This window comes from Scomber japonicus, chromosome 16 (genome assembly GCF_027409825.1).
Source record: "Scomber japonicus isolate fScoJap1 chromosome 16, fScoJap1.pri, whole genome shotgun sequence".
NCBI classification, from domain to species: domain Eukaryota; kingdom Metazoa; phylum Chordata; class Actinopteri; order Scombriformes; family Scombridae; genus Scomber; species Scomber japonicus.
In genome coordinates, this window is record NC_070593.1 from 10,144,462 (window position 1) to 10,170,388 (window position 25,927).

The 25,927-nt window shown below is 38.1% G+C and overlaps 1 protein-coding gene across 1 annotated transcript; it reads left to right on the plus strand.

Moving 5' to 3' along the window:
• Positions 1 to 5,110: 5,110 nt before the first annotated feature.
• crip1 (cysteine-rich protein 1) lies at positions 5,111 to 11,558 on the plus strand. Its single transcript, XM_053336150.1, has 5 exons — positions 5,111 to 5,280; positions 9,550 to 9,644; positions 10,316 to 10,373; positions 11,114 to 11,158; positions 11,287 to 11,558. The coding sequence occupies exons 1-4, from the start codon at positions 5,241 to 5,243 to the stop codon at positions 11,152 to 11,154; spliced, it is 234 nt and encodes a 77-aa protein (XP_053192125.1). The 5' UTR covers positions 5,111 to 5,240; the 3' UTR covers positions 11,155 to 11,158; positions 11,287 to 11,558.
• Positions 11,559 to 25,927: the final 14,369 nt, after the last annotated feature.

The window sequence follows — 25,927 nt, forward strand, 5'->3', positions numbered from 1 at the left end:
CGTTAAAAACAAGCAGAGCAAGGATTATTTGCAGATGCGTGACAGGAAATTTATTGGTTTAATTTCGTAGCTCTGCAAGTAATCTTTGGACCAGAAAATATAACAAGGCCCTCTAATTTTCTCTAAATGTGCTGATAAATGCCCATGCAGTTGAAATGTCCAATGAAATGTTTTTTCTTGATACGTGGATGATGAACTGCTTTAACACAGTGCAGATTTTCCAACAACAAATATGGAGGCTTTGATATCTTGTTGCTGAATTTAAGGATCCCAAAAGTAAAACATGTTTCATCAGACAGTAGCTCACAGTAGCTGCTCTGTGCGTGGTGAATTTGTGGTGTAGGTCAGGCGTGTTTGGATCATTTGAATTCATCGGTCAAAGGTCACCCTCCCCATTTGTTTGAACTGAGCTGAATGGAGTATAAAAGTGTAGTGTTACTATCCTTACAGGGGAAAACTTGACATAATTTTTCAGTCCAAATATTGGAGGCGAAATCCAATCCACTTTCTCAGTCGTAAAATTAATAAGCGGCCTCACAAGATTTCAATGTGCAGTTCTTGGGGTAATTTGATGGACTTGGATTCTGCTGGTTTTGAAGTTGAAATGTAATCCAAATGCAAAAACATAGCCAAACTTAGCCAACTCAGATTGACTTTCAAACATTTGAAGTGTTTCCCACCAAAAAGAAATTCTCTCAACAAATCCAATGAAAAGACTAAAAGCAGCAACAAACTATAAAGTAGCCTATTGTTATAATCAAGTCATATATTATTTTTTCTCCACACTGCCTGACATACAATTAGGTGCAAAAAGTTGTATGCAAAACTTAAATGCTAAAAAACCACACTGAATCTTAAAAATACTGGAATCAGCCTATAAAATACCCACAATGTGAAAGTCTCAGGTCACTAAAACCCCCAAATTCCCAGAAAGAATGCAGATGCCATTACCTTCAGGTCCTTGGTGGTCCCTAAAACACAAGACGAGCTCTACCTATGCAACATTTTGAATTACCTGCTTGTGTAGTTTAAGTGTGTGTGCGGTGGTCTGTACTCTAAACATTAATGTCTTCATGTGGTAGCAGTTTGTGTGTATTAACTGTACTTGATTGGTGATGCAGAACGTAAAACCTCCATGTTAATCTTGTTTAATTTAAGAGTGGAGGGCTGATCACTGCGAGATGTAATTACAAGGCAGGAAGAGAGACACATCAGGGGCCCCAACCTCGCTGGCTGGATGAAAGCCCGGTCGACCCCGCGGCAGGGTTACGGGCTGCTGAGGCGTGACCCTCGGCTACCTGGGTGGCTGGGAGAAATTAACTCCTAGATTAATCTCCTGAGGGAAGAGCTTCTGCCTGGCATCTCTGAATTAATGGAAACCATGCCATGGAGAAAATTACAAGGCAGTCCTCTCATCCCAAGGACTTAAGAGATTCGAAGTAGTCAGTAAAACTTTCAGGTAGATCTGTCAATGGGAACCAGATCTGAGGAGGATTTAAGGATACACCAATATGCTGAGTCGTCATTATTTTAGTTGGTCAGGATAATCAAATTTTCCAACAAGGTGCCGGCCAAGACTCTCCAGTGCTGAGGACTGGAAAATGATTAAGGGCCTTTCCAAACCTGTGATGCTTATTCAAACTGTTGATGGACTCCGGTTTACTTTCACACTTCATATGATTCATATGTGGTGGGAATATGATCTGACTTCAATCTACAAGGTGTACTTTGTAAGTTTGAGTTAAACAACTACTGCAACCGGTTGTGCTTTGCATATTGGGATGTGAGCGAAATCAACAGTTGCTAGCAGGTAGCCAAAGAATGAATCATTGTCAGATCTGGACTAGCAATAAACTTTAATAGATATCTGGGCAGATAAGATCTCTTTAGACTGATTTTCTTGTGTGTGAAAAGAAATAAATCAAGGGGGAAATGCAACAAGTTTACCAACTGTTTCAACCAGACCAAACCAACTACAGGTTTAAAAATGCCCAAATGCTGTTATGGGACTACCAACAGGCTACATGTCATTTTGGATGGCAGCTACAAACTGAGGCCCGACAGTGCATGATGGGCGAGGCACTACAAATCAAAGTTGAGCTGGCCTCTACTGTTTTCAGCCCTACAATGATGCAGTGAAGCGTCCAACCATATCATCCCCACTTCCTGTTCTAAAATATGGAAGAAAAACGTATTCTTGCCATTTGCCATTTGCCAGTTCCCTGTGCTATTTAACCCTACCCTCTTTTTGTTAACATGAAACACCATAAATACCATGGCCACACACATTTTGTGGCTTTGTCACACCCCATAAGAGTCTACAGCCATGCTCACTGCTCTGTGATGCTGTATTCATGCAAAGTGGAGCTTTAAGCAAAATGCTAACACCAGTGTGATAACATGCTCACATTGTAATGTTTACATTGCCCACCTTACTTGAGCTGTTATCATGCTAATATTTGCTAATTACAACAAAACACAGTTGAGGCTGTTGTGAATGTTATTTCATAATAAATTTAAATATTAGACTAATTGAAATTTTGACCCAATGCTGGAGCTAGATGCAAAGATAAGGGATCACCAACGCTACTATGATGTATCCTAAACTATAAATGTGGACCTCATGGTGGTTCTACAGGAAATGGCCAGGATCACTGAAGTCAATAAGATTCATCCTCTGGGATAATTTACAGCAATGTATTTAATATTTGTCCTGACATTTCAGTAAAACCCCTCTACATCAATGGTTGTGGAGTTATTTCAGTCCGGACCAAAGTAGTGGATCAACTGTAGATTCATGCCGCTAACATCACTAGCAACAGGGCTTGAAAATGTCAGTGGACCTCACTTTCTTTGTTTAGGCATTTTGAATGTTTCTATTCATGTTAACTAAGACTTATTATTCCAAATGCTGCCAGAAAAGTAAATGTATAATATCTGCATTTGTCCTGTCTGGCACCAGGTGTTTTCAAGTTTTCATTAAGTTTATAAATGTTAAATTGTTTTATTGAGACTTAACTTTGAACCTCAGTTAACCTCGAGAATAGATGTGTGTGAAAATGCCATCTTGATTAGCTCAGTCATCCTCAAAGTGCCCCGAGCAAGCAAAAAGTACCAAAGGTTTTGTGCAGTAGGTCTAATGCTTTCAGTCTGACAACATCAGCTTCTTGTTTGGTTGCCATGGGGATATCATAAAAAGGATCCTGGGTTGTTATCTTTTAGAAGTCGCTTAGCTGTGGTGGAAACGGTGAATGTGTGTATGTATGCATGGTGTGCGTAGACACCACATAAAAGTAAGAGAGCACACACACACACACACACACACACACACACACACACATAAAGAAAAACACACACCTCCCAACCCTTCCGTTCTTGTCAAAAGTCACGCTGGAGATGGGTGTGATCTGCTTGTGTTGTAATAATTACACCCAGGACTCTCTGAGCTCGGAGTCAAAACAATCTCAGCCTATGAGACATCTGAGATCATCATCATTATCATCATCATCATCATCATCATCATCATCATGCTGCAATCACAAGTCAACCTGCAACACTTTGTTCCCTCCACACTCACAAAAAAACTGCAAGCAAAGCAGCTGTGTGGCGTCTGGCCTGCTGGATTTAGTCTGTCTGACCACAGGTGCATCTTAAAAAATTTACTAGTACAATAACTAATAAAACTGATAGTATTATTAAGCAGCAGTAAAAGCCTGTCACTTCTTTTTAGAGCTACAATTTCCTATAAATATACAAATCCAATCTCTACAAAGGTGTTTCCCTTCAGTCACTGCCAGTTCTGTTGATCCACCTTATGTTGATATCATATATCATGTGGATTATCTTCCCACCCAGCTAATAAAAGATTGGTGGAGTCAAATGACCAGTAGATTATGACAGAGCAGTAAGGAGCTCCCTTTTTTTTTTAATCACCTCATACACACGTCACACCAAAAAGTAAATAATGAGGGGAAGGGACTTGGAAGTTTACCAATGTAAGTTTGACAGCTATTATCCCTTGAGATGAACTCTTTTATGTCCTACAATAAACAACATTTTATCTACTTCATTATAATACAGTCATATTCTGATACCAGAGACACAAACTGATGACCCAGTGTAACCCTACAATATTTAGTGATTAGCCCTGTAGCAGCTCTCCAATAAACACTGGGAAGGTGTCAAATAAAGTTCCCAAAGGGGGAATTAGGCCCAGATAGAAGAACAAAGCTTTGAGTGTTAATAATTAAGTATTTGTTCCACAGATGAATAATGTAGACATGCGAAGATTAATCAGTTGACCAGAGTATTACATATCATGTCCAGCTAAGGATTCCAGGCTTTACACTTTAGTCACATGATGATAAACAGTCAAAGATGTTGGATTTTCTTAGCTTGCACAATATTTGTACTAAATTCAGATTTGTGTCCATGGAAACAATATGCTTCCTTTTAGTAGTCACCTCATTATTATCTTGAACCTGTTGACCTTTTATCCAATGTCACATTTCTGGTATCAAAGAGTGCTTTTTTACCTTCATATTGTTTCTTTTGAATACATTTTGTGGTTGTGTAAAGGTAAAACAATCCAGAATTTGACCAGAAAATACCAAATATAAGAGAACTAATTTTATATAACAGATGTGTAGTATGGCTTTTCTGAAGTATTTATTAGCCCTCATATCTATCTTGTGACCCCCTGGAGGGTTCTGACCCCCAGATTACTGCTGTATCTAATCCAATACGGATATAGGATAACATAATCAATAATCAAACATAAGAATATATAGAGAAACATAAAGATAGGTTATAGAAATAAAATAAAAACAGATTGCAAAATTTACATACATGACATTTTACATATGGAGAAACATCTGGATCTTTATAATAAGGCCATTAAAAAGTTGAGATCCTTTTAGATGTTTGCAATAAAAGAAATTAAGAGAGGAAGAGTTCATGTAAGGACAGCAGTCTAATTCCCATGATATGTTTCCTGCCCGCACACACAGACCCAACAATGTGTCTGAAGCCTCTCCCACAATTCAAAAAAAAGAGAAGAGTTTCAGTTGAACTATTTCCTCGGCACTATAAAAACAGCAACGGAGCACACATCTGCACATCACAGCAAGGCGTGGTCAGAGCTGACAGGTGGGCCCGTGTACAGCTGCAGTCACTCTTGATCCAGAGGATACTTACTGCTTCTTTCTCCTCCGTAGATAAACACACACAGCTGCAACAAAATGCCAAAGTGCCCAAAGTGCCAGAAGGAGGTTTACTTCGGTAAGATTTTTACTTTCATTTGATTTTTAAGTACATTGTCTTTATATTAGTTGCAGAAATGTGTTAAGAACATTTCCTGGTTAATGAAATCTTGCAGCTTCTTAGGTTAAATGAGGAAACAGGAAGCTGAATGTTTAGAGTGTCATGCTTGGTAAGCGTATAACTTGCATGCAGGCAAGTTAAATATTTATAAGACCTTCAGAAAATAAATAATGAACAATGTATTTTTAGTGTTCAAGTATGCAGATAATTCATTTTAATCTGTTAAAATGTACCACCATGTACATGTAAAAGGATGCAAAATGTAACTTAAGAACAGTACAGGAGTATTTGCAAGAGGAAGTATGAAATGTAAGAGTACTCATCATGCAGACTGAGTGATATTTTATTATATTATTGGACCATTATTATTGATACTAGAACATGTATTTCATTAATATCTAATATAGTCAGTCAAGATTCAACTTCTCTGTGTATTTTTGGTTGGTTTAATCTATAATCCATCACTTGTTTTTGTATGTAAAATCATAATTTATTAACTAGTTAAAAGTACAATATTTAGCTCTGAAAATACAGTGCAGTAAAAGTAGAAAGCAGCAGAAAAATGAAAGAAAAAGTTTTTGAAGCTCAAGTACCTCAAAATAGTACTGTAGTTACTTTCACCACTCAAGGGAAACCACTCACTTTCACCTGCTCGCTTACTTTAATGTCAACCTATCGCCTCTTGGCTGCCTATTTTTAGTTTTTACATCTGTCTGTATGCATGTAGTCTTGCAGTAAAAATAAATACATATGAACCTCTATGTAGTATGCATGTGTTCTTGCAGATTAATGTCTGGTAGCCTCAAAAGGTCCATGCACTCTGCAAGCTTCCTTGTTATCAAGCTATACGAGTTTAGGTTCTGTGCTCCCTGTTGGAATAGCGCTGTCCTTCGTAGTGACTGATGAGCTGCATGAATAATGATTAAGTGAAGCAGAGGAAGCAGGTTCCTTCTGTCCTGGAAAAAGTACGATCTTGTAGTTCTGTCTCATGAGGATACCATCAAAGTTGGGACCAATTACTGCATCGTTTTGGGGTTTTTTCCCCCCTCGTATTAATCCATTTACCACATTGACTGCAGCTCAGTAATGTGCAGCAGAGTAAATCTTCTCCAGAGAGACACAGAAGCTGAGGCCAACACAAAGTCAGCGTGCTGCCAAGTCTTTGGACTGTCAGTCAGATAAATTGACCACACGACTGGGAAGCCATCCTTTCTATTCTTTCTTCTTGTGGATAAACTCTCCTCCTGGGCTAAACAAGCAAACCAATCTGTTTAAACCAGAACATACCAAGCAATCTTTTTTCAAAGCAGAAAAAGATGAATTACTCTTTTCTAAAATATAGCTGAGGGAAAAACGTATCCTAAAACAAAGCTTTTGTATTCTTTATGTGGGTGCACAGTCCTGTCATTGTCCTGAACTGTTTGCATCAATCTCCCACCAAACGTCCAAACGTCCATATTTCACTCCATCTTCACTCTGCAGATTGTCTCCATCACACCTCGCAGCTCCGCTCCCCTCGTCCTCCCCTCTTTCTGCTGTCTCTGTTGCTACTCATCTGTCTTAATGTTACTAAGCTCTCAGATGGAAGCAATCAGGCTACCGCTGCTTGCCTGTATAATAGAGTAGAAGGAGGTGGTGGTGGTGGTGGTGGAGGGGGATCTGGTTCTCTTCCAGAAACACTCAGACCAGAAGACAAAACATTTACTGTAAATAAATTGTTCTTGGTGGAAACTCTGCAGGCGCTCATGCTTTTTCTCTGCAGGACTACTGACTTTTTTTTTTTAAAAAAAGGGAGTGAGTGATTGTTGGAAGCAAAGAGGAGAATATAGTACAGGTTGTGTGTGCAGAGACTATGAAGGAATCAAAGGAACCAATGTCTCCTAAAATCATGTGCTACATGTGTTCCCACATGTAGCATTTATCTAAGTCATGATTTTTAAAAATATCTTAAAAAGTAATAGTTTGACATTTTGGGGAAAAGCACGATTGATACCACTCATATCTATCTGTTAAATATGAAGCAACAGCAAGCAACTGTTAAGTTTAGTGTAGCGCAAACATTGGAAACAGGGTGAACCAGCTAGCCTGGCTCAACAAGATCTCTTCACTAAGTAACACATTATGTCTCATGCAACAAGTGTTAATTAATTAGCTTTAGAGCTGCTGATAGGCAAGTTTCGTTAGCATCAGATGGAGCCAAGCTAGCCATTTCCCTCTGCTTCCAGTTTTTATGCTACGCTAAGTTAACCATTGCTATTGTTAACTTCATATTTACTACACAGACATGAAAATGGTGGTTGTTTTCTCATATCAAAAAAGTAAATATATATACTGTCCCAAAATTATCCAGCCAGTAGCTGACTAGCTTAGCACTAAGACCAGAAACGTAATTAAACAGCTAAAGCTAACCTGGCTCTGTGCCAAAGTAACATTTTCTTACCAGAACCTCTAAAATTCATAAAGTAACATGTTATATCTCTTTTGTGTAGCGATTTAACAATATATGCAATGTGTTAATTAGTGAGCTTTGGATGTGCTGGTAGTTGGTAAGAAAAATTAGTTGAGAAGATGTCAAAAAAAAGAAGAAGGAATGTCCTCCTCCTATTTTCAGCTACATATCTAATAGACAGAACATCTTTTAATCAGAAAGCACTCCTTTAAATCTTTGATATTCAGTTTACGTCCATGCCACGAAGAGTGCTACTGTGTTTGAGGTCATTCACTCAACTCTAAATTCTCTGGACTGCATGATCAGCTTCTTTTTTTAGCATGTCAAAGTGTTATACAATCTCTTCAGGAATCTTAATTTGGGAAGGAATGAGCGAATAGCTGAACAGCCTCCTTTCACAGAATGTTTTTCCATTCAGATTTGTCTGTGTTTGTGTATATTGGACGGTTTCCACATCGCTCCAGTCAGCATAAATTGATGCAGAGAGCGTATTATTCTTCTGTCTGTCACGCCCCCATTGTAAGCTTTATCAGATCCATTTAAAATCAGGAGTAAACCAACATACACAGGCATCAAACTGAACAATCAGGGTGGACTCTGACCTGACTTAACCTGGGATACCCTTCGTCATTACTGCTATGACAAGCTAGAGTGCAGTGTTTGCTCAGTCTACTAGTTTGTTATTTGAACTTAAGTACAGTAATTAGTTCGGGTCAGACCACCACATTCTGCTGAGATGTTTTCATAGAGCTGGACTGTGAGGTTGACCCCACCCTGGCACAACTTTTTTCTTTTTCCCCTAGCCTGTTGCATAATCTCAGCCTGCAAACATCAGGCTATTTTTAGTCTGTGTGATGAGGAAATGTGTCAAACAGCATCCCGGTATTGTGGTTAAGCTGCTAGGGCTTATGGCTTCACCTGTTCATACATATTTTTTTAGGTTTCTGTGGAGGCGCCCAAAGGTGACACAAGAAATGAACACATAAATAAATGACCACAATTAATTTAAAATAAAATAAATAGATAGTTTAGATAATAGATAATAATATATTTATTTGCTTCATGAAAATGATGATAATAATAATAATAATAATAATAATAATGTGCAAATGTATTTATTTGGACTTTTGCAGCCAAATATTTACTTATTTATTTTAAATCTATCACAGTAATTTATTTATTTATTTATCTCCTGTGTCAGTTTTGGGCCTCCGTACATTCCCGGTTGTTTTGCACTCCTCAATTGTGGTATGTTTTGATAGAAACTGCCTTGACTTATGATAGCGCTTCTCCATTCTTTAGCATTTCCTGTGCTTCCTCTCTCCAACTCCTTGGTCCCCTTTCCCTCATAATCCAGGGACAAATCTCTAAAGCCCGTCTAGTCTAGTAAAAACCTGAAACACAAGACACAAAGTTGAGTTCCTCCCCACATTTACAGCCCTCCTGATGGGTGTTTGTGCAGATCAGCCTTGCAGATAAAGACCATCTTTATCAGTTTATGAGGCAGGAGGAGTGCAGATTCCTTAGGGACATTCAGTTCACTTTTCCCACATGCGCCACACCCAAACAATGTTCTCGAACTAATCCGTAAAGAGATCTTATTTGTCTCATTAAACAAGAATGCAATGCAAAAATGCTCCATCTGAACCTGATTAAATGACCCAGGGTGACCCTGTCACACATTTCTATCTTCGCTCCAGACTACAGTAGCTGTCTTTGTGGTGGAAGTTGAAGAGAATGTGGTTTTTAATTTTTGTGTCCTTTTATGTCTTTGGCAGCCGAGAGGGTGACATCACTGGGCAAGGACTGGCACAGGCCATGTCTGAAGTGTGAGAAGTGCAACAAGACGCTGTCAGCAGGCTCACATGCAGAGGTGAGACACATGATATGTATATTCTGTTAGTTTGCTTATTGTACAGAGAGTTGGGTTTGAATCTGAGTCTATTATTGAATTTCAGCCTTTAGTGTTTGGGAGTAACTTTTGACAATTTTAAGCACCAAAACTTATTTTAAAAAGTTAATATTTAAGAAGTAAGCATCAAAGACTTTCATTCAAAAACCTTAAAATAGTTTGTTATTAGTAGCTTTTCTGGAGCTTTCAATCTTTTCACACTGGGAGTTTCCACAATTTCCCTGGAACTGATTTGTCCCTAAGCATTTTAAGGACTTATCATCTGTTGGTTTGAAAGATTTCATAAGAGATTGGTTAGATTTAACCAACCAGAGCTTAAACAACCTAATTATTTTACCAACCTGAAACTGGATCCATTTTATTACATTATTGGTACCCAACCCTGAATGTGCCATATAGTATACATGTGCATGATTTGATGATGTCTTTTTAGCAACAACAAAAAAGTTTCAATGTTGTACATGCAATAACATAACAATACATACAATATATAACAATACAATTTTAAAAAAGTTTTATATTTAAGGCAGAACTAAGTTTAATAAATCTCATTTTTATATTATATCAACACTACTAGTGTTAATATTTTAGTTGTGATATGGTCAGTAATAATACAACTCTGCCTCTTACAGCATGAAGGGAAGCCATACTGTCACAATCCCTGCTACGGTGCTATGTTTGGACCTAAAGGTAAGCATTGTTACGTAAAACAGTCACATATTCCTCACATGATTCTTTTCACACAATGAATGAGTTCACTCAGATGTACTGACACAACAATGACAATCCCTTAACTGTTAAAAACATCATAAATATTTCTCTTTAACAGGAAATAAGTAACAATCAAAGTTGATATAAAAACAGACTTCCGTGCTTTTTTTTTTTTTTTTTTGTAAATTTGCTTCATCAACACTTTTGGCACAGTTCAAATGTTGCTATATACAGAAATCTGCCATGTGAAATAACCACAACAATTTTCGCTTAAGCACTTTAACAGACAGTTTTGTGTTTATAGGAAGAAACCTGATTTAAACATTTAACTTTTAGGGCCTTTAACTACTATGACAATAAAAATAACAAGGTGAGCGACCCTGGCAGCCATGATGCTAAAGGCTCTGTTACCTTTGCCCGTAAGGTTTTATCACAACCAGGAGAGCCTTGTGAAGGGATGGTTGTAAAAGATCCTATCAAAGCCCACAGTGTCTCCTGACCTAATAGGGTCACACACTCGAAGAACAAGTCGTTACATCATTGATAAAAATTTCTTTGAACTCTTATCTTTCGTGAGGAGAATAGTTGTAGTATAGTATAGTATAATTATTGAGGCCATCATAGCTTTAATTTCACTTGAAACCAAACTCCTTACATAAAAATAAATGTTTTTAATTTTAATAATTCTTCCTCTTCTTCCCTCTTTCTCCCTCTCTCAGGATTTGGACGTGGTGGAGCCGAGAGCCACTCATATAAATAGACAGGTGAGTTCATTCATTTGCTCATTTGCTTGTTCATTTTCATTTTCTATTTGATAAGACAAACAGACCATGACTCTAAGCAAATTCATCCTCACAGTTTGTCTGATGTTTGTTTTCTGCTCTATCATCAGGTTCAAGCTTGAAAAAAAACACATAAACCGTTGCCTGGAAACCAGCTCGAAGGCGCCAGCATGGTCACAACTAGTCACAATAAAAACCAGCGGACAAATTGTATCTTACTCTAATGAAACATTTTGTGTGTGGGTTTATTTCATTTCATGTTATTTGTTTTGTTGTTTTTGTCCTTGTTTTGTTGAGGACAGAGCAAAGATGATGGTGTGTATTCCTATGAGTAATAAAGAAGTGGTTGTCCTCTTCTTGTTCTGAAATTTTTCTAAAGTTTGTGTCATTTTTCATTTGTATTTACATTTTATTCTCTCTGCATCAAAACTCCCAAGAATTAAAGCAATTCTATTTTTAGCTGATTACATTCAAGTCACTTGCATTTAGTGTTAATGTGTCTCATCTCTCTGTGTAATTTAATCCCCCAATCCATTTAAACCCATGATACATAATTTTTTTGGCTGAGAAACAGTTCAACTCTATGTTTTCCTATAACCTTTTTACATATAAATAAGATTATGTAAGTTATGTAACTGTGGAGGAGCACTTAAATATCAGGTCAAAGCTTCCCCACACTGGAACATTTCATAACATAAGAGAAACTGCATATTTTAAATGTAGTAACAATTATGTATTTTTTTGTGGTAAAATCATGAGTTTTGAAAAGGTTTAAAGAGGTCAACCGTCATAAAACTTTAACTAAGTGGACAGTAAAAGTCACAAGATGTCCATCAGACCATTAGAAACATTTTCGCAGTTGTAAATGGCAAAATATCTCATCACAAGATCCATGTTTTGAAACATTTCGATCGTATCATAGGATCTTGCTCAACAGATAAAGATGGCCCAGTCGTCGTAAAGTAAGAGATGTTAATTTTTTCTCTGAGCTCCCGAAGGACTTCTTAACTATGTTGGCTTGAGGTTGAAAGATTTTTATAGTATTTTGCCATTATTTGAAGTTTATAGAGACAGGAAAACACCAGAGAAATTCGGTTGTGCTGATGACGCACAAAGGCTCCTGTCCAGGATTCAAACTAGGAACATTGAATTTACACAGAATGCGTCCAAAAACACTGGACCATCTGCACATCCCTGAGAAAATTCATTCTTGGAAACAGTAGTCAGTCGTCATTCCCTTCTTTATTTGTTTTTGTTGGTATAAATTTGGGGGTTTATCTGCTACCTTTTGACTCAGCTTGAATAATGTTACTGACCTTTTAACTGTTGAATACAGTTAAGGTCAAATTTGACAAGTTTTAATGTATGAGTGCAGTAAAAAAAAACATAAAAAACGCCCCCACCATTCTTCTAGACTGATGTGAACCAGAATAAACAAACATTGTTTTTGTGCAGCTGATACAGAATTTTATACATAGAGGGTGAAATTTGATCCGTCCTTGGCCAAAAGAATGAAAAAATCCCCATTCAAAAATGCATTGTGGGTATACCAGATGCTTCCTCTTAGATATTTTTGGGCTCTGTCGACAAACTTTTGCTCTGTACAGCCAACCTCACTGTTTGAGAATCGCTGCAGCAGCCGCCTCCACCTCCACCACCACCACTCTGCCTCTGCCATCACTGGCCAGCGGTTGCTGTGGCAACAGACACAAACAAGCCCCAACAGACACCCAGTGTGCGCCCGTCCGTCTGGCTGTCACCCTCTTCTCTTTGCAACAAAGACTTTCAGTGTCACAGAAAAATCTCGAGCAAGGCCACAGACACTGGACTGACTGAAACACTGAAACATATTTCAGCTGCTTCTTTAAATTGGCTGAAAAATGAAGTACAAGTGTTGCTTCTTCATACAATTTAGGAGGAATATGGCTCTAACCTCCACCTTGGTAGTCATTACTTTGACATTCACTGACTATTTTGTGTTTGTTTAAGAATTAAGGTGTATTGTTGCTTTCCAATTTTCATTTATTCTTCACTTTTTAAAACTTAAAGTCCAAAATATAGATCAATTCAATTTAAATGCAAGAACTTCATATGTCAAATCAGCCATTCACTCCTCTGATCATGACCCATTGTAAAATATTGGCTTACAGTCAATATTCATTTATTTTACACATCTAACTGAAGCAGCTGTTATAGTGGATATGAAAAAATAAAGTGCCAAGTGCAAAGTGTTTTACATATAATAAAATTAGAGAATAACATAAAATAACATGTAAACACAGAAAAATGGTATAATACAAATAGTGCCTCAATAAATTGTTTATAAGGCAATTAAATTTAGCTATAAACAGTTGTAATGGCATTTTAAGTGTTTATTCATGTGCAGTATTTGTTGACAATCATAACCTCTCCTATAACTGTATTTTACTATACTGTCATTATCAATTCATTATCTGTTTATACATAAGCCTTCAGTTATAGGTGCCCATAGCAGGGGTTATAGTTGCTGATAAGTACAGTGATAAATGTCTGATAAACATGTTATAATTGTGGGTCATAAACCTTTTAGTAACTGGTTGCATACAAGCAGTAAGTTAAAGTGTTACAGAAAAAGGAAAGTGTAGTATTGACATTAAAGGCACATAGGAACCGCTTAAATTTTAAATTTAGATGTGAAAGTGATTATGTTTGGACATTTTTATGATCATCTGGAAGTCGGTTCCATCTGTGTGCAGCATTGCAGCTGAAAGCAACTTCACCTTGGACGGTTTCGACTCGACACACTACCCGCCACTAAAGATCCAGGAAACCTACTGGATTTATACTCTTTAAGCAGATCGGATATGTGTTTCAGTACTTTGATTTTAAAACTGGCAGCATTCCTTTAAAAATCTCATATTACATACAATGACTAACTGGAAGTCAGTGTAATGACTGAGGATGAAGATTAGGATTTGTCTAACAGTGTTTTTGAGAACACCAGACAGAAGAAGCTTGATTCAGATTTATCTCTGCATGGGAGGAGGATAAGAATAAACTGGAATAGTTTCTTGTGATTTTAAAAATAGATCAGACCCAGAGAGATTGATGCTTCCTGTCTGAACATTCACATTCAAAAGTAAAACAGTAGAGCGTTATCTTTGTTTTGATACGGTCTGTGTCAATTCCCTCAGTGATAATTGTCGCTCTCATTTGGAACGCAAATATCTCGATACCACACAGATCTAAGTGCAGGAAGCGCTGCATCTCGGTTGTCATGGTGATGCATCAAAATGTTTGTGTAAAACCTGCAGCAGTAGTCAAGTTCACAGTCTGATGGTGAAACTGATATAAAAAAAATGTGAACAAACACATGAAATCATCAGTTTATATTCAACAAATACACTCAGAGAGGAAGAAATAAACATAAAAAATACATTTCTGGCTCCTTAAAGTCTCACAGCACAAACCTAATGTAATCCACTGTGGATAATTTCCTGATGTGATCATAATGAACGCAACCTGCAGGCAATAAGCACACTCATAAAGCACTTGTGTTGACTTACAATGCACTTAAATTGACATGTTACCTTTTTTTTTATTATTATGTCAAGCAGGAGGAGAGGGAAGCTGGAGTAATTTGCCAATGAAGACCTGCTGTGTCAGCATGAATCAGAGGCCTTCAGTCATGAAGTTGTAAAATTAGAGCCATAAACCTATTAAAGGCTGGAAAATCAGCGTATAGAAGTGACTCCCAGCTATAATAACTCACGGATGCAGACCTGGGTGGGCCTAATTCCTGGACTGATTCATCTCAGTACATTGCTTCACTGGACCGGAAGGGTGTGGATTTTAGGTTGTACATGGGCTTTATTGAAGTTAAATCTGGATTATTTGACATTATGAGAGTTAAATAACACACATCTACAAATGAGAAAGTAGACACGATACATTTTGAGCCGTTTTTATTATGATAATTGATGTAAAAAGAGTAAAAATCCAGTTCAAGTGGCTAAAATCATAAATCCAACAATTCAGTGAAGCAATTATCTCATTTATCATCAGCAAAATCATATCAAATCAGATTAACAATAAAAAATGACCAAAATCACAAAGAAAGTATGAGAGTTATAGACATTATCTTCCTTTTAAAGCTCTTATGTGTAGGGTTTGAAACTTTCTGACTATGGCGCCTCCTAGTGACAATATTAAAAAAATACACTGTGGGGTCAAGGTGATGACAGACACATATTTTCACTGGGATTGAAAATCAGAATAATTTGAAAGTTGATAAATATTCTACTTAAAAACAAGAGTGGTGTCATATTTTCATAACATCCACAAAACAACCCGAAGCCACATTACCTGGAACCAGCCCCCACATGTTTGTGTAAGACAAGAACAAGTCTGTGTAAACACGTTCAAATTTGGCAAGCAAGGATCAGATATGATTTATAAAGTTCATGCATTCATTTATGCAACACGATTCAGACCCTCAGGCAACCGAGACCCTATCAATTTATGTTTGGTGTACTCTTTCACAACAGTTACAACGGTTTGATGCTCAGTTGTTGAGCAAAACAGACGCCACGAAACTGATATACTGAAAATCAGAATATATATATACACGGAAACATTAACACAGGGTGGTCCTATTGTATGTACTCTTGCATTACTCGTGTTTGACTCTTGCAAACATGCTCATATTACCAATGCTAACATGCCGATGCATAGCAGGTAAAATGTATGCCATGTTCATCATCTTAGTTCAGTATTTTGCATGCTAACATTCGCTAATTAGCGCAAAATACAGCTGAGGTTGATGAGAATATAACTTTTTAATAAATAAAAAGTTGGGCCTTATCAATGATATGAACTTAATTAATCCTGGCGGGGGACTTGAATGGTTGTACACAGTTTCATGGTAATCAATCCAATGTTAGTTGAGACATTTCACTCAAAACCATAAAAATCAATCTCCCCATGGCGTTAGAGGAAATATCAGATGGGCAAGAATGTATATGAATGGTTAGTCTCCTCTTGATGAGCAGGTTGGCACCCTGTGTGGTAGCCCCTGTCATCAGTGTATGAATGTATGTGAATGGGTGAATGAGACATATAGTATAAAAGTGCTTTGATTGGTCATAACAACTGGAAAAGTGCTACATAAGTACAGTCCATTTACCATTTAACATTCAGTAGCCACGGTACATTTGCTCCTTGTGTTTTTATGTTCAGTAAAACAGACAATTACTGAGACAACAGCACTGAAGAGCATGAAGGATTGTTCATGTCCTCGAGCATTACAGTGAATACTTAAAACTGTATCATATAAGCAGGCCTGTCAGTTTTAATATGGACCAATGAACACAAACACACACACACACACACACACACACACACACTGCTTTGCCTGCATGCTATTATTATGCTGAACATCTGTCTTTCCTACAAACTGGACTTCTCAAAGTGGACCACTTAAACATTATAAAGTGTATTTATGAAATTAATCTCTACATTCACTAGTCTGTGCACATGTGGTCCACTCAGAGTTTCCAGTCTGCAGTTAAAGAGAGTCGTGAGCAGGAAATCAACAATTTTCTTTTCACTTACTTAAACACAGATCCTTAAAATGATTCAATACGAAGGATTTCTTATTCTCAGTATGAAGGTCAAGAGTCTTTCACTTATTTTTTTTCCATTAGTAGCCAAGGTATATCATTTTTCTACAGGGCTGTTGATGTGTAAAAATGAAAATACATGATTACTTCCATGCTTGAATTATAACAGCTGGAACTGGGACATTTTTATTGTATGAAGCAGTGGTTCCCAATGTGGGGGTCTGCTTATTTTTTTTACTTTAAATGAACCCTTGCACACACAAAAAAATCACTCTTCTTTTGTTTAATATTATCAAGACTCATATTAGTAACTAGCCAGTGAACATATTGGAGCATTTAGCATCTAAAAAGCCAGATATATCCATCAGGTATTGATAGAGAGCAAAAACAAAGCCAAAAAAAAGTGAATATTTTGCCAGGTGGACAGAAACATAACTCCAAAGGGATTATAATGTTGCTTCGTAACTGCTGGATGTGTAAATAAGCAAATGTCACATATGTTGGGTTTACAATTTATTTCTGCTGCCCCCTAGTGTTAACCACTTAACGCACGCTGTTCCGTCTACGGGACGGGACGGATGTTAGGAAGTAGCCACACGTTCTTCTGCATGTTTTAAACACCAACCCTTAAACATATATATTCATGCCGTACATCGTTGGAAAGCTTAGATTGTCCTGATTCATTCAAGACCACTCACGACTTATATGGTTGCTCACAGCCGTAATAGTATTAGCGATTAGCTCGGCTAGCCCCTGAGCTAAGTAAGAAAAGCTATAATGCCTACATACCTTCAAAGTCTTCCCTTTATCCACAACGATCATCTTATGACTCAGCACTTTCTGTACAGTTCGCCAAATATCCATTCTTGTGAAATATGAAATCCGTTTCCATAAAACCGAAATACTTTCCTCAATATGTCCATGTATTTAGTCCAACACGTAACGTAATAACACAAATAACAAACCATATACGGTCCGTTTACGTCATTTCCTGACCTGCGCGTCCATCTCAGAGTACACGTGACTAGATGTTTACGACCGTGAGCCTCTTCTGCTTCTGACGACACCACACACAAGCCAATCAGTGTTTAGGATTAGGCAGTACACGTCTCCAAAGCCAATGAGGACATGTGACCGACAACAATGACGATATGGCTTTGATTGACTGCTGTTCTAGCCTATGGAAATATTCGGTGAAATGAAGTTGATAACCTTTTAGCCAATAGTCAGAGGTTTCCAACGGTGTATGACACTAAGCTATCAGGTTTGGCTGTCCATAAACAAACTCCAAGCGTAACCGGCGTGCGCCCGGTGCGTAAAAGAGTTGAACCATATATCATTACGCACTCGGCATTTTGGTACACGGTTGGTTCTTCTTCGACTTGACATATGACTTATACCAAAATAAACAGATAGATAGACAGATAGATATGGCCAAACAAAAAATATGGTTATATGTAATAATAATAATAATAATAATATTAATAATAATAATAATATGGCGTCAGCTTTCATTAGAGACCAAGATTTTGATTGTAGGCAAAGGGGATGTGAAGTTATAGGTGTTTGATTGTGGTTATACAGCTTTGGTAACCAAGTGTCCATTTGGAGTCTCCAAAAAGGACCTGAGGAAAACGCATGGACATACCTGTTGAAAAATAATTCAGAAAAATTCATCTTTTGGTCTTTTGACTCCAAGCATGAAGCCAAGACCTGTGGCTGTGGCCTCATTGTGTCTATATCCCGCTGAGAGGTCCCTGAATGTCTGTACACATGTCATGTGAAACAACCCCATCATTGTAACCTCTGCCACTCTTTGTCAGTAAGTCACAGAATCACACAGACACTTTTACAAGAATCCTGAGAGTGTTTCCTTTCCAATGATACCAGACACATCTCTGAGTCTCAAACTATGTGGGATCTGTGCTGCTCACAACTTGGGCATGTCGTTTAGGCTAACAGCATAAAAAACAGGGGCGTGTGTTAAGTGGTTAAAGTTACCTGTTTTCATGTATAAAGAATTCATGTCCAAAGTTCCTCGCTTTAAATCACAGAATTTTGAAATTCCAGTTCATAAAAGTCAAAAAGTTGGACTAACATTGGAATAAAACTCTTCACCTTGCAGTAATACAGTCCACCACTTTCCTATCACCATTACTGGATTCATTCGGGGCAAATAAAGTGCAGAATGTGAAATTCAGATAACATGCCCTGCATGACCTCCTTTTGTTGAGAAATGGTGAATCAGTGACTTCAGCCCTGTGAAGCCTCCCCTCAGCGTCCTGTTGGAGTCTGGCTAAACATTTCAGCTCTGAGGCTCCAGCAGAGTTTCATTTGCGGCAGATGACCAGTCAGGCGTTGGAGCAGAGAGAGTCGTGGCGCTTACTGAGCAGAATCTGGTCTTCATTTCTGTAATTGAATATGCATGGTTGTCTCAAATACTCGCTCTGTTCACAGTCCCTTCCCTTTTTTATTCCTTCCTTTATCGCTCCACCTCCCTTGTTTTTGTCTTACCACCTTCCATCAGTCCCCCCTCATCCTCCCTCCCATCTCATTTACCAGGATTGGGCTGGCGTTGATTAGTGCTGCTGAATGTATCTGTTTCCACTGCAGCGCCCCGTCTCAGCAGATGTGTATAAATAGGCCCTCTGGCGTTGTAATTGCTAATAAGGATCCAGCATGTGTTCAGAAAAGAGGAGCTGCTGCCATAAGCATTTGCATGGCAGCCAGCTCCCCCATCTAAATGCACACAGAGATGGGGATTCATCAGCGACTCCAAGCCCAGGAGGAAGCCTCTGCACTGGGGTAGATAATGACGCAGCCAGGCCTCCGAGCCTAGGTCTGGATCTCCAAAAAACATTTTGGTGCATCAATCATGTTTTTTTCCCTCCTCTATATATAAGCCAAAGGGTAAATGTCTGGCAAACACTCATCACCTCCAATTAGGCATGTAGCAGCTTTAATAACAAGGGCCTCCATATTAGACTGCAATTAAAACTTGGACACCAACATCAGTTTTTCATCTGTTCCACACACTCAACGCTCTCCTATCCACCCGTCTGTAAGACATGTGTCTAATTACAGCATTACTCAGTTGGAACTTGTTCTAAAAGGATTTGAAATGTCATTGATAACTATTTTCATTTTGTCATTTGGTAGATTACAATTTACAAGTGAAACAAGACAATCATTATTGGATTTAGTGGCTCAAAAGAACAAATTCTCAAGTAGCTGACATGGTATAAGTGCAATGAGAGTGCTAAACTGTTGTGTGTTTGGGGGAGGGGTTTGTAAGAGGCAACTAATGCATGGAAGTAAACAAATGCATAGGACATAGATAAACAAGAAAGAAGTGGAACAATCAACAAAGTGCTAAAAGGTCAAAAGGGCTCACAGAAGTGCTGAGTTTTCAGGCATTTCTTGAATGCACCACGGGAGTCAGCAGCTCTTTTCTGTTTAGGTGAAGCAACAATGCCAACTAGTTCCAGCTTCTCAAAGGTGAGACTTTGCTGCTTTTTTTGTCCACATAATCTTAAATAGAAGGCCTTTCAGTTTTTATTAGCAAAGCTAGATGTATCTAGGGAAGGTAATTCCAGTCAGTTGGTGAGTTGGTTCACCACTTGAGTCCAGAATGAAAAATCTCAACAACTATCAGATGGGATCACATTCAATTTGTTACAACCACTCTCAGGAGTCTGAATCCTGCTGACTCTGATCATCACATGATATTTTATCTGATGCCACCAGCAGGTCTAACTTCCAGTGAATTTCTCAAAATCTACTAGATGAATTGGCATAGACATTGATGGTTCCCAGTCAATACATATAATGACTTTGGTGAACCTTTGACATGTCCTGTTGTGCTACTGTGAGCAATTCAATCTTTTAACTATTTGACTGATTACTATTATTGGTGCACATTCCCCTCAGGATCACTTGTGATACCTTAACTTTACTTCTCACACCATCATCAGGTGAAAGATTTCACTTGTGTAATAATACTTTGGTATTTTTTGTGAAGGGCAAATTAATTAGAGTGAGCATTTTAACATTGTCATCGTGATCATATTAGCATGCTGATGTTAGTTTAGTCTTCTAGCACACAGCACAGTTGTAGACTGTCACACATTGGCCTCACTATTCACTGTTTTCTGACATTTTATGCACTGCAGTAGTTCCTAATTTCAGCCTCAGTTAGTACCAAAACTTTCATGCACTGTTTGGAAACATCCGGCAGATTTTAGCCGCCACGTTTGTACAGGAATCTGACACTTTTTTTTTTTTTTTAGGCAGATCCATCCAGGATTTAGCAAGTCCTGGACCTCAGGCTGAGAGTCCTCATATCACACATCCTGCTGGGTTCAGCTTGGCCAGGCACAAACAGTATCATATCAGGGCTGAGCATAAAAAACGATGATGATTAATCTGTGTGCATGTGCGCTAGGAAAAAAAAAAATCCCCACATTAATTTCCTGTTTCTTACTCCTACACACATTCCTGTTAACACACACAACACACACACACACACACACACACACACACTGGGGAGCACCTGGCCACGTTCAACAGAATTTCTCTCGACACATGTTATCTGAGCCTCGAAGGGACTTGGAGACAGGAAGATTGGACGAGGGCCGTGATAAATAACCTGTGGTCTCTCTGTGTCCCTCTGATGGATGCTCTGCAATGCCAGCGCAAATTTAAGTTATCATTAAGTTTTAGGAATTTCTCAGAAGCGTGTTTTTAAACATAAAAGACGACAGCAATTTTTCAAACTCAAATGACAGTAAAAGATGAATGCGAGGGAGCTTTTTTGATTCAGCATTTCCCACTGAAGTCTCCTAACTTCTCGCTCTGATCTTTAATTTTCTCCAGCTGCAATATATAGCTAGATAAAGTTGTGTTCTTGTGCTCAGGATCCCTCCCTTCCCTACTATTTGTCTTCCTCCTCCTCCTATCGCCTCCTCCCACGGTTTGGAACGAGCAAAAAGAGTACGCGAGGACACATCTGAGCCGCATGCTGTTCTTGTTTGCCTTTCCCAGATTGCCCTGCTGCTCGCCCTGGTGATAGTGGGAGTTGGCAGTTCCCCACACCATTTTATCTCCAGTGTCAGATCCCACCATGCTACAGTTCACTAACCATCCTACACTGTCACAGTCATACTGTAACACACACACACAGACTCATGCTAATATGGAGAGGTTTTTTGCATTTTCTGCACCATTTCTCTGCTCCTTTTTGTTCACTAATAAAGTGAAAACACACCAGGGAGCACAAAAATATGGTGGTATAGGCCTGAAGAAAAAAGAGAAAGGAAACAATAAATGGAATAATCTAACAGTGAGAACGCAGAACATTCAGTACACATTGCAGCTGCTGGGAGGGAGCACTGACAACTCCCTGCAGCTTCATCCAATACTGTCAGGTACTAATCCTTATTTTAGTGTTAGCACCTGCAATTTAAGCTGAAATAACCACAAATATGGATCATGACATAAATAAAACACACACAGCATGTTTATTTAGAATAACACAGGTGTACTGTAATTGCTTTCATGATATAAAAGATGCCAAACTGAGAAAAGAGGTGAAAAGTGCAGCATTATGTTATAATTTAGCCCTAAAGTTGAATTAGTTATCTCCCTTTCTGTGGGTTAGGGTTAGGGTTAGGGTTAGTATGCACCAGGAGCTGGACAATATGGCTACAATTAATATCACAATATTAATAAAAAGATACTTGAGTGACCAGTGATAACAATGTGGCACAAATATGTAAAATCACATATCAAATAGTCAAATTGATGTTCAGAGCAATGACCTGTATTCAGCTTTCCACTTTCCGACTGTCAGCTTCACATCAGACCAAACTCATGAACAACAAAGCAATACAAAACAAAACCTTTAGGCATAAGGATTTTATAAAATGTTAACATGAAATGATAATATATCATCTCTATATATCTATCTATATAACATATATAAAACTATTCCATTGACAGGCGAGAAATGATAATATTGACTTATGCACCTGACATCAGACATTTTTTGGATGAAAAGAGAAAAAGTTATGGCGGCAGATGTGTTTCTCTCCTGCAGCTCACCACATATTGTGATTTAAGACGTTATGATGGGTGTGTTCTTAAGTTTTGCCTCGAACAGTTTGGATCATCTCCATGAGGATTCAAGGCCGTAATAAAGAGCCGGCAAAGAGAAAAGAAAAAAGAAGTTAAGAAGTAAGCTTAGCAAAAAATCCAAATGCCCATTTTAAGACTTGTTTGATGTTTCACGGACAAATACGAATGAAAAAGCATGAGAAGTTACAAAAACACCTGGACAGAAAGCAGCACAGCTGGATAGAGCTATGTGGTTTTATTAAGCATGTATGCCATGTGTGGACCATGTTCGGGATTGCTGCTGACCGTTTTCATCCCTCTCTCTTAGTGTGTATGTTTAATATGTTTAATGATTTAGTGTATGTTCAATTCTGTGAACACACTACAAACCAATTTCCCTCTGGGATAATGATAATCTTAATTGTCTCAGATTTGCAAAATGTAATGAATAAATGGTAAATAATAAATATAATAAAATGCCAACAACAAATGGCCCTGTGTTAAAATATCATCTTCATATCTTTATGTTTTCAGGTTATATTATACATACAGGGTGGGTGTTCTTACATTATAAGAATGTAAGCATATAATTGTTAAATCAAAATACAATTAATACCATAAACTTGTAAAAGGCCATATTCCAGTTGACTTGATGCACTATATAATACACTATATGCATATGGAATAAAAGAGAATAAAGACTTTTTATCCAGAGGCCCTCTTAGTGAGTTAATCAGACTTCCTGTTTGCCTCAAATCAGTAATGTGAATTTAGAGTCACAATAAGAATATTTAACTTAATAAATAAACCCATTTATTCCCTCATACCATCACGTGAGAAGAAGAAATAGGTGAAGTCACCACCAAACAAAACACACCTTAATTTGACGCTATGAGAAACTCAGCCCAGCTTGGCTCTCAGCTGGTGTTACTACGCCCTCCTCTGCTCTCCGCAGGTAGTCCAGTGCATGAAATGCTGCAACAATGCTGCCCCCTTGTGCAGCTTCACAGAGGTATAAGGTACAAATATTTTCAAATTATTATTAACTTGGTTATTAAATCAAATAAACAGGAAAAAAGACTCTCAAAACTCTTCATTAATATTTTAAAACTTTAATATACAGTGCTTCATAAATCATTACTAAAAACACAGGTGGTAAAAATCAAATTGAAACAAATAAGTTACACTGTAGTAAAAAGCACTTTGAGATTCCTTTCTGTTTTTCATCATTAGTGTGAACCCCATATGAAAATAGCATAGAAAGTATGCAAACATAGAATTTCATTCATATATATTTTCTAATCTTTTAGCTAAATAAACCATTTGTCCCCTTAAAATGTCCCTTAAATTGACTGGATGAAGTAAGGAAAGGTTGTTACAGCTGTGTGTTTGTGTCGTGGGCCTCAGTTTCATCCATAATTTCTGTTGTTTATGTCAAACGGTTTGAAAACTTTCAGTGAAACAACAACCCCCCCCCCCCCCCCCCCCCCCCACCCCACCCCTCCTCCCTCGCGAGAACCTCAAGACAAGCCCAAATAAAAAGGAAATATAAATTAACATACCAAACATGTGAACAGTCTGCAAAACCTTTTTTTTTTTTTCCCCATTGACTGGCGTACATTTAAACACTTGACCTCAAAGCACTCTCGCGCACATACACACACATACATACTTTTACCAGCATATCTCCCCACACACACACACACACACACATACACACAAACAGTCTGTGCATAGACCCGAGTTTAACTTGTGGAGTAACTGGTAATAGGAGCCACTTCTTTCCCCCTCCCCAACTCTCCTACCGCCCTTATATTGTGGTTAGTCCTTTGAAGGAAAATAACCTTTTAACCCATTTGTTGCTACGGCAACAGAAGCTGGCTCCCCGAGGGGGGCTGAAGGGCTTAACGTAGAGATATGTAGAGATAGACACATCACAACATGCCGTTTACACAGTCCGATTCAGTGCCTCCTATCAGCGACATGGTAAACAGAAAAAAAAAGGCGACCATAGATACACATGTTGAAGTTAAACAGAAAACTAATGAGCCAATATTGGTCTTTAATAACATTCAGGTAGTTCTGTCCATATTATGAACTCCCTTCCTAACCACCACAATGTATTTGAAACCTAAATGTAAATGTGACTATTTTTTTTTTTGCCTGAAATTGTTCACCCTTTGCATACATGAGCTGTGTCACGGTGCACTTCAGTAACTGCTGACCCACATAACTCAAGGTTTCAACGGAGCGTGTTAGTGTCACAACAACCTAAACGCAGCTAGACACATGAGAGAGAGAGAGAGAGAGACAGAGAGAGAGAGAGAGAGAGAGAGAGAGAGAGAGAGAGAGAGAGAGAGAGAGAGAGACAGAGAGAGACAGAGAGAGAGAGAGAGAGAGAGAGAGAGAGAGAGAGAGAGAGAGAGAGAGAGAGAGAGAGAGAGAGAGAGAGAGAGAGAGAGAGAGACAGACAGAGAGAGACAGAGAGAGAGAGAGAGAGAGAGAGAGAGAGAGAGAGAGAGAGAGAGAGAGAGACGTCTTTTTAAATCTTTCTGGCATTTAAAAGGTTTCAACTCAGTGACTTCAGTCTGAAAATATAAATCTTAGACTGACAAAAACTTCTCAATCTCAATATTGTGGTTTACATCTAATAATGCTTCTTTTCTCTTTTAATCCGTCAATGAATTATTCACTATCATTAACACTCGGTGGAAAGCATAAAAAGTAAATCTCTGAATTGCAAAGGTAGAAAATGTGTCATAGATGTTGATATGTGGTCTCATATCGCCATTGTATGTTTTTTAAGCGAAGAATGTTTCTGTTAGTAAATTATTTACTGACAAGAATGTTTACAATCATCAGCAGTCTGTGGAAAGTGTAAACTCTGGCTGAGCTGCTAAAAAGGTAGAAAAGAGATGTCATAGATGTTTGATATGCAGTTTGAATTTCTAAAAAAAGTGAGAAAAAGTCTAATTTTTAGCTCAAAATCTTCATAAATCAGCATTAATATGGTTCAGAGGAAATATTTCAGTGTCTC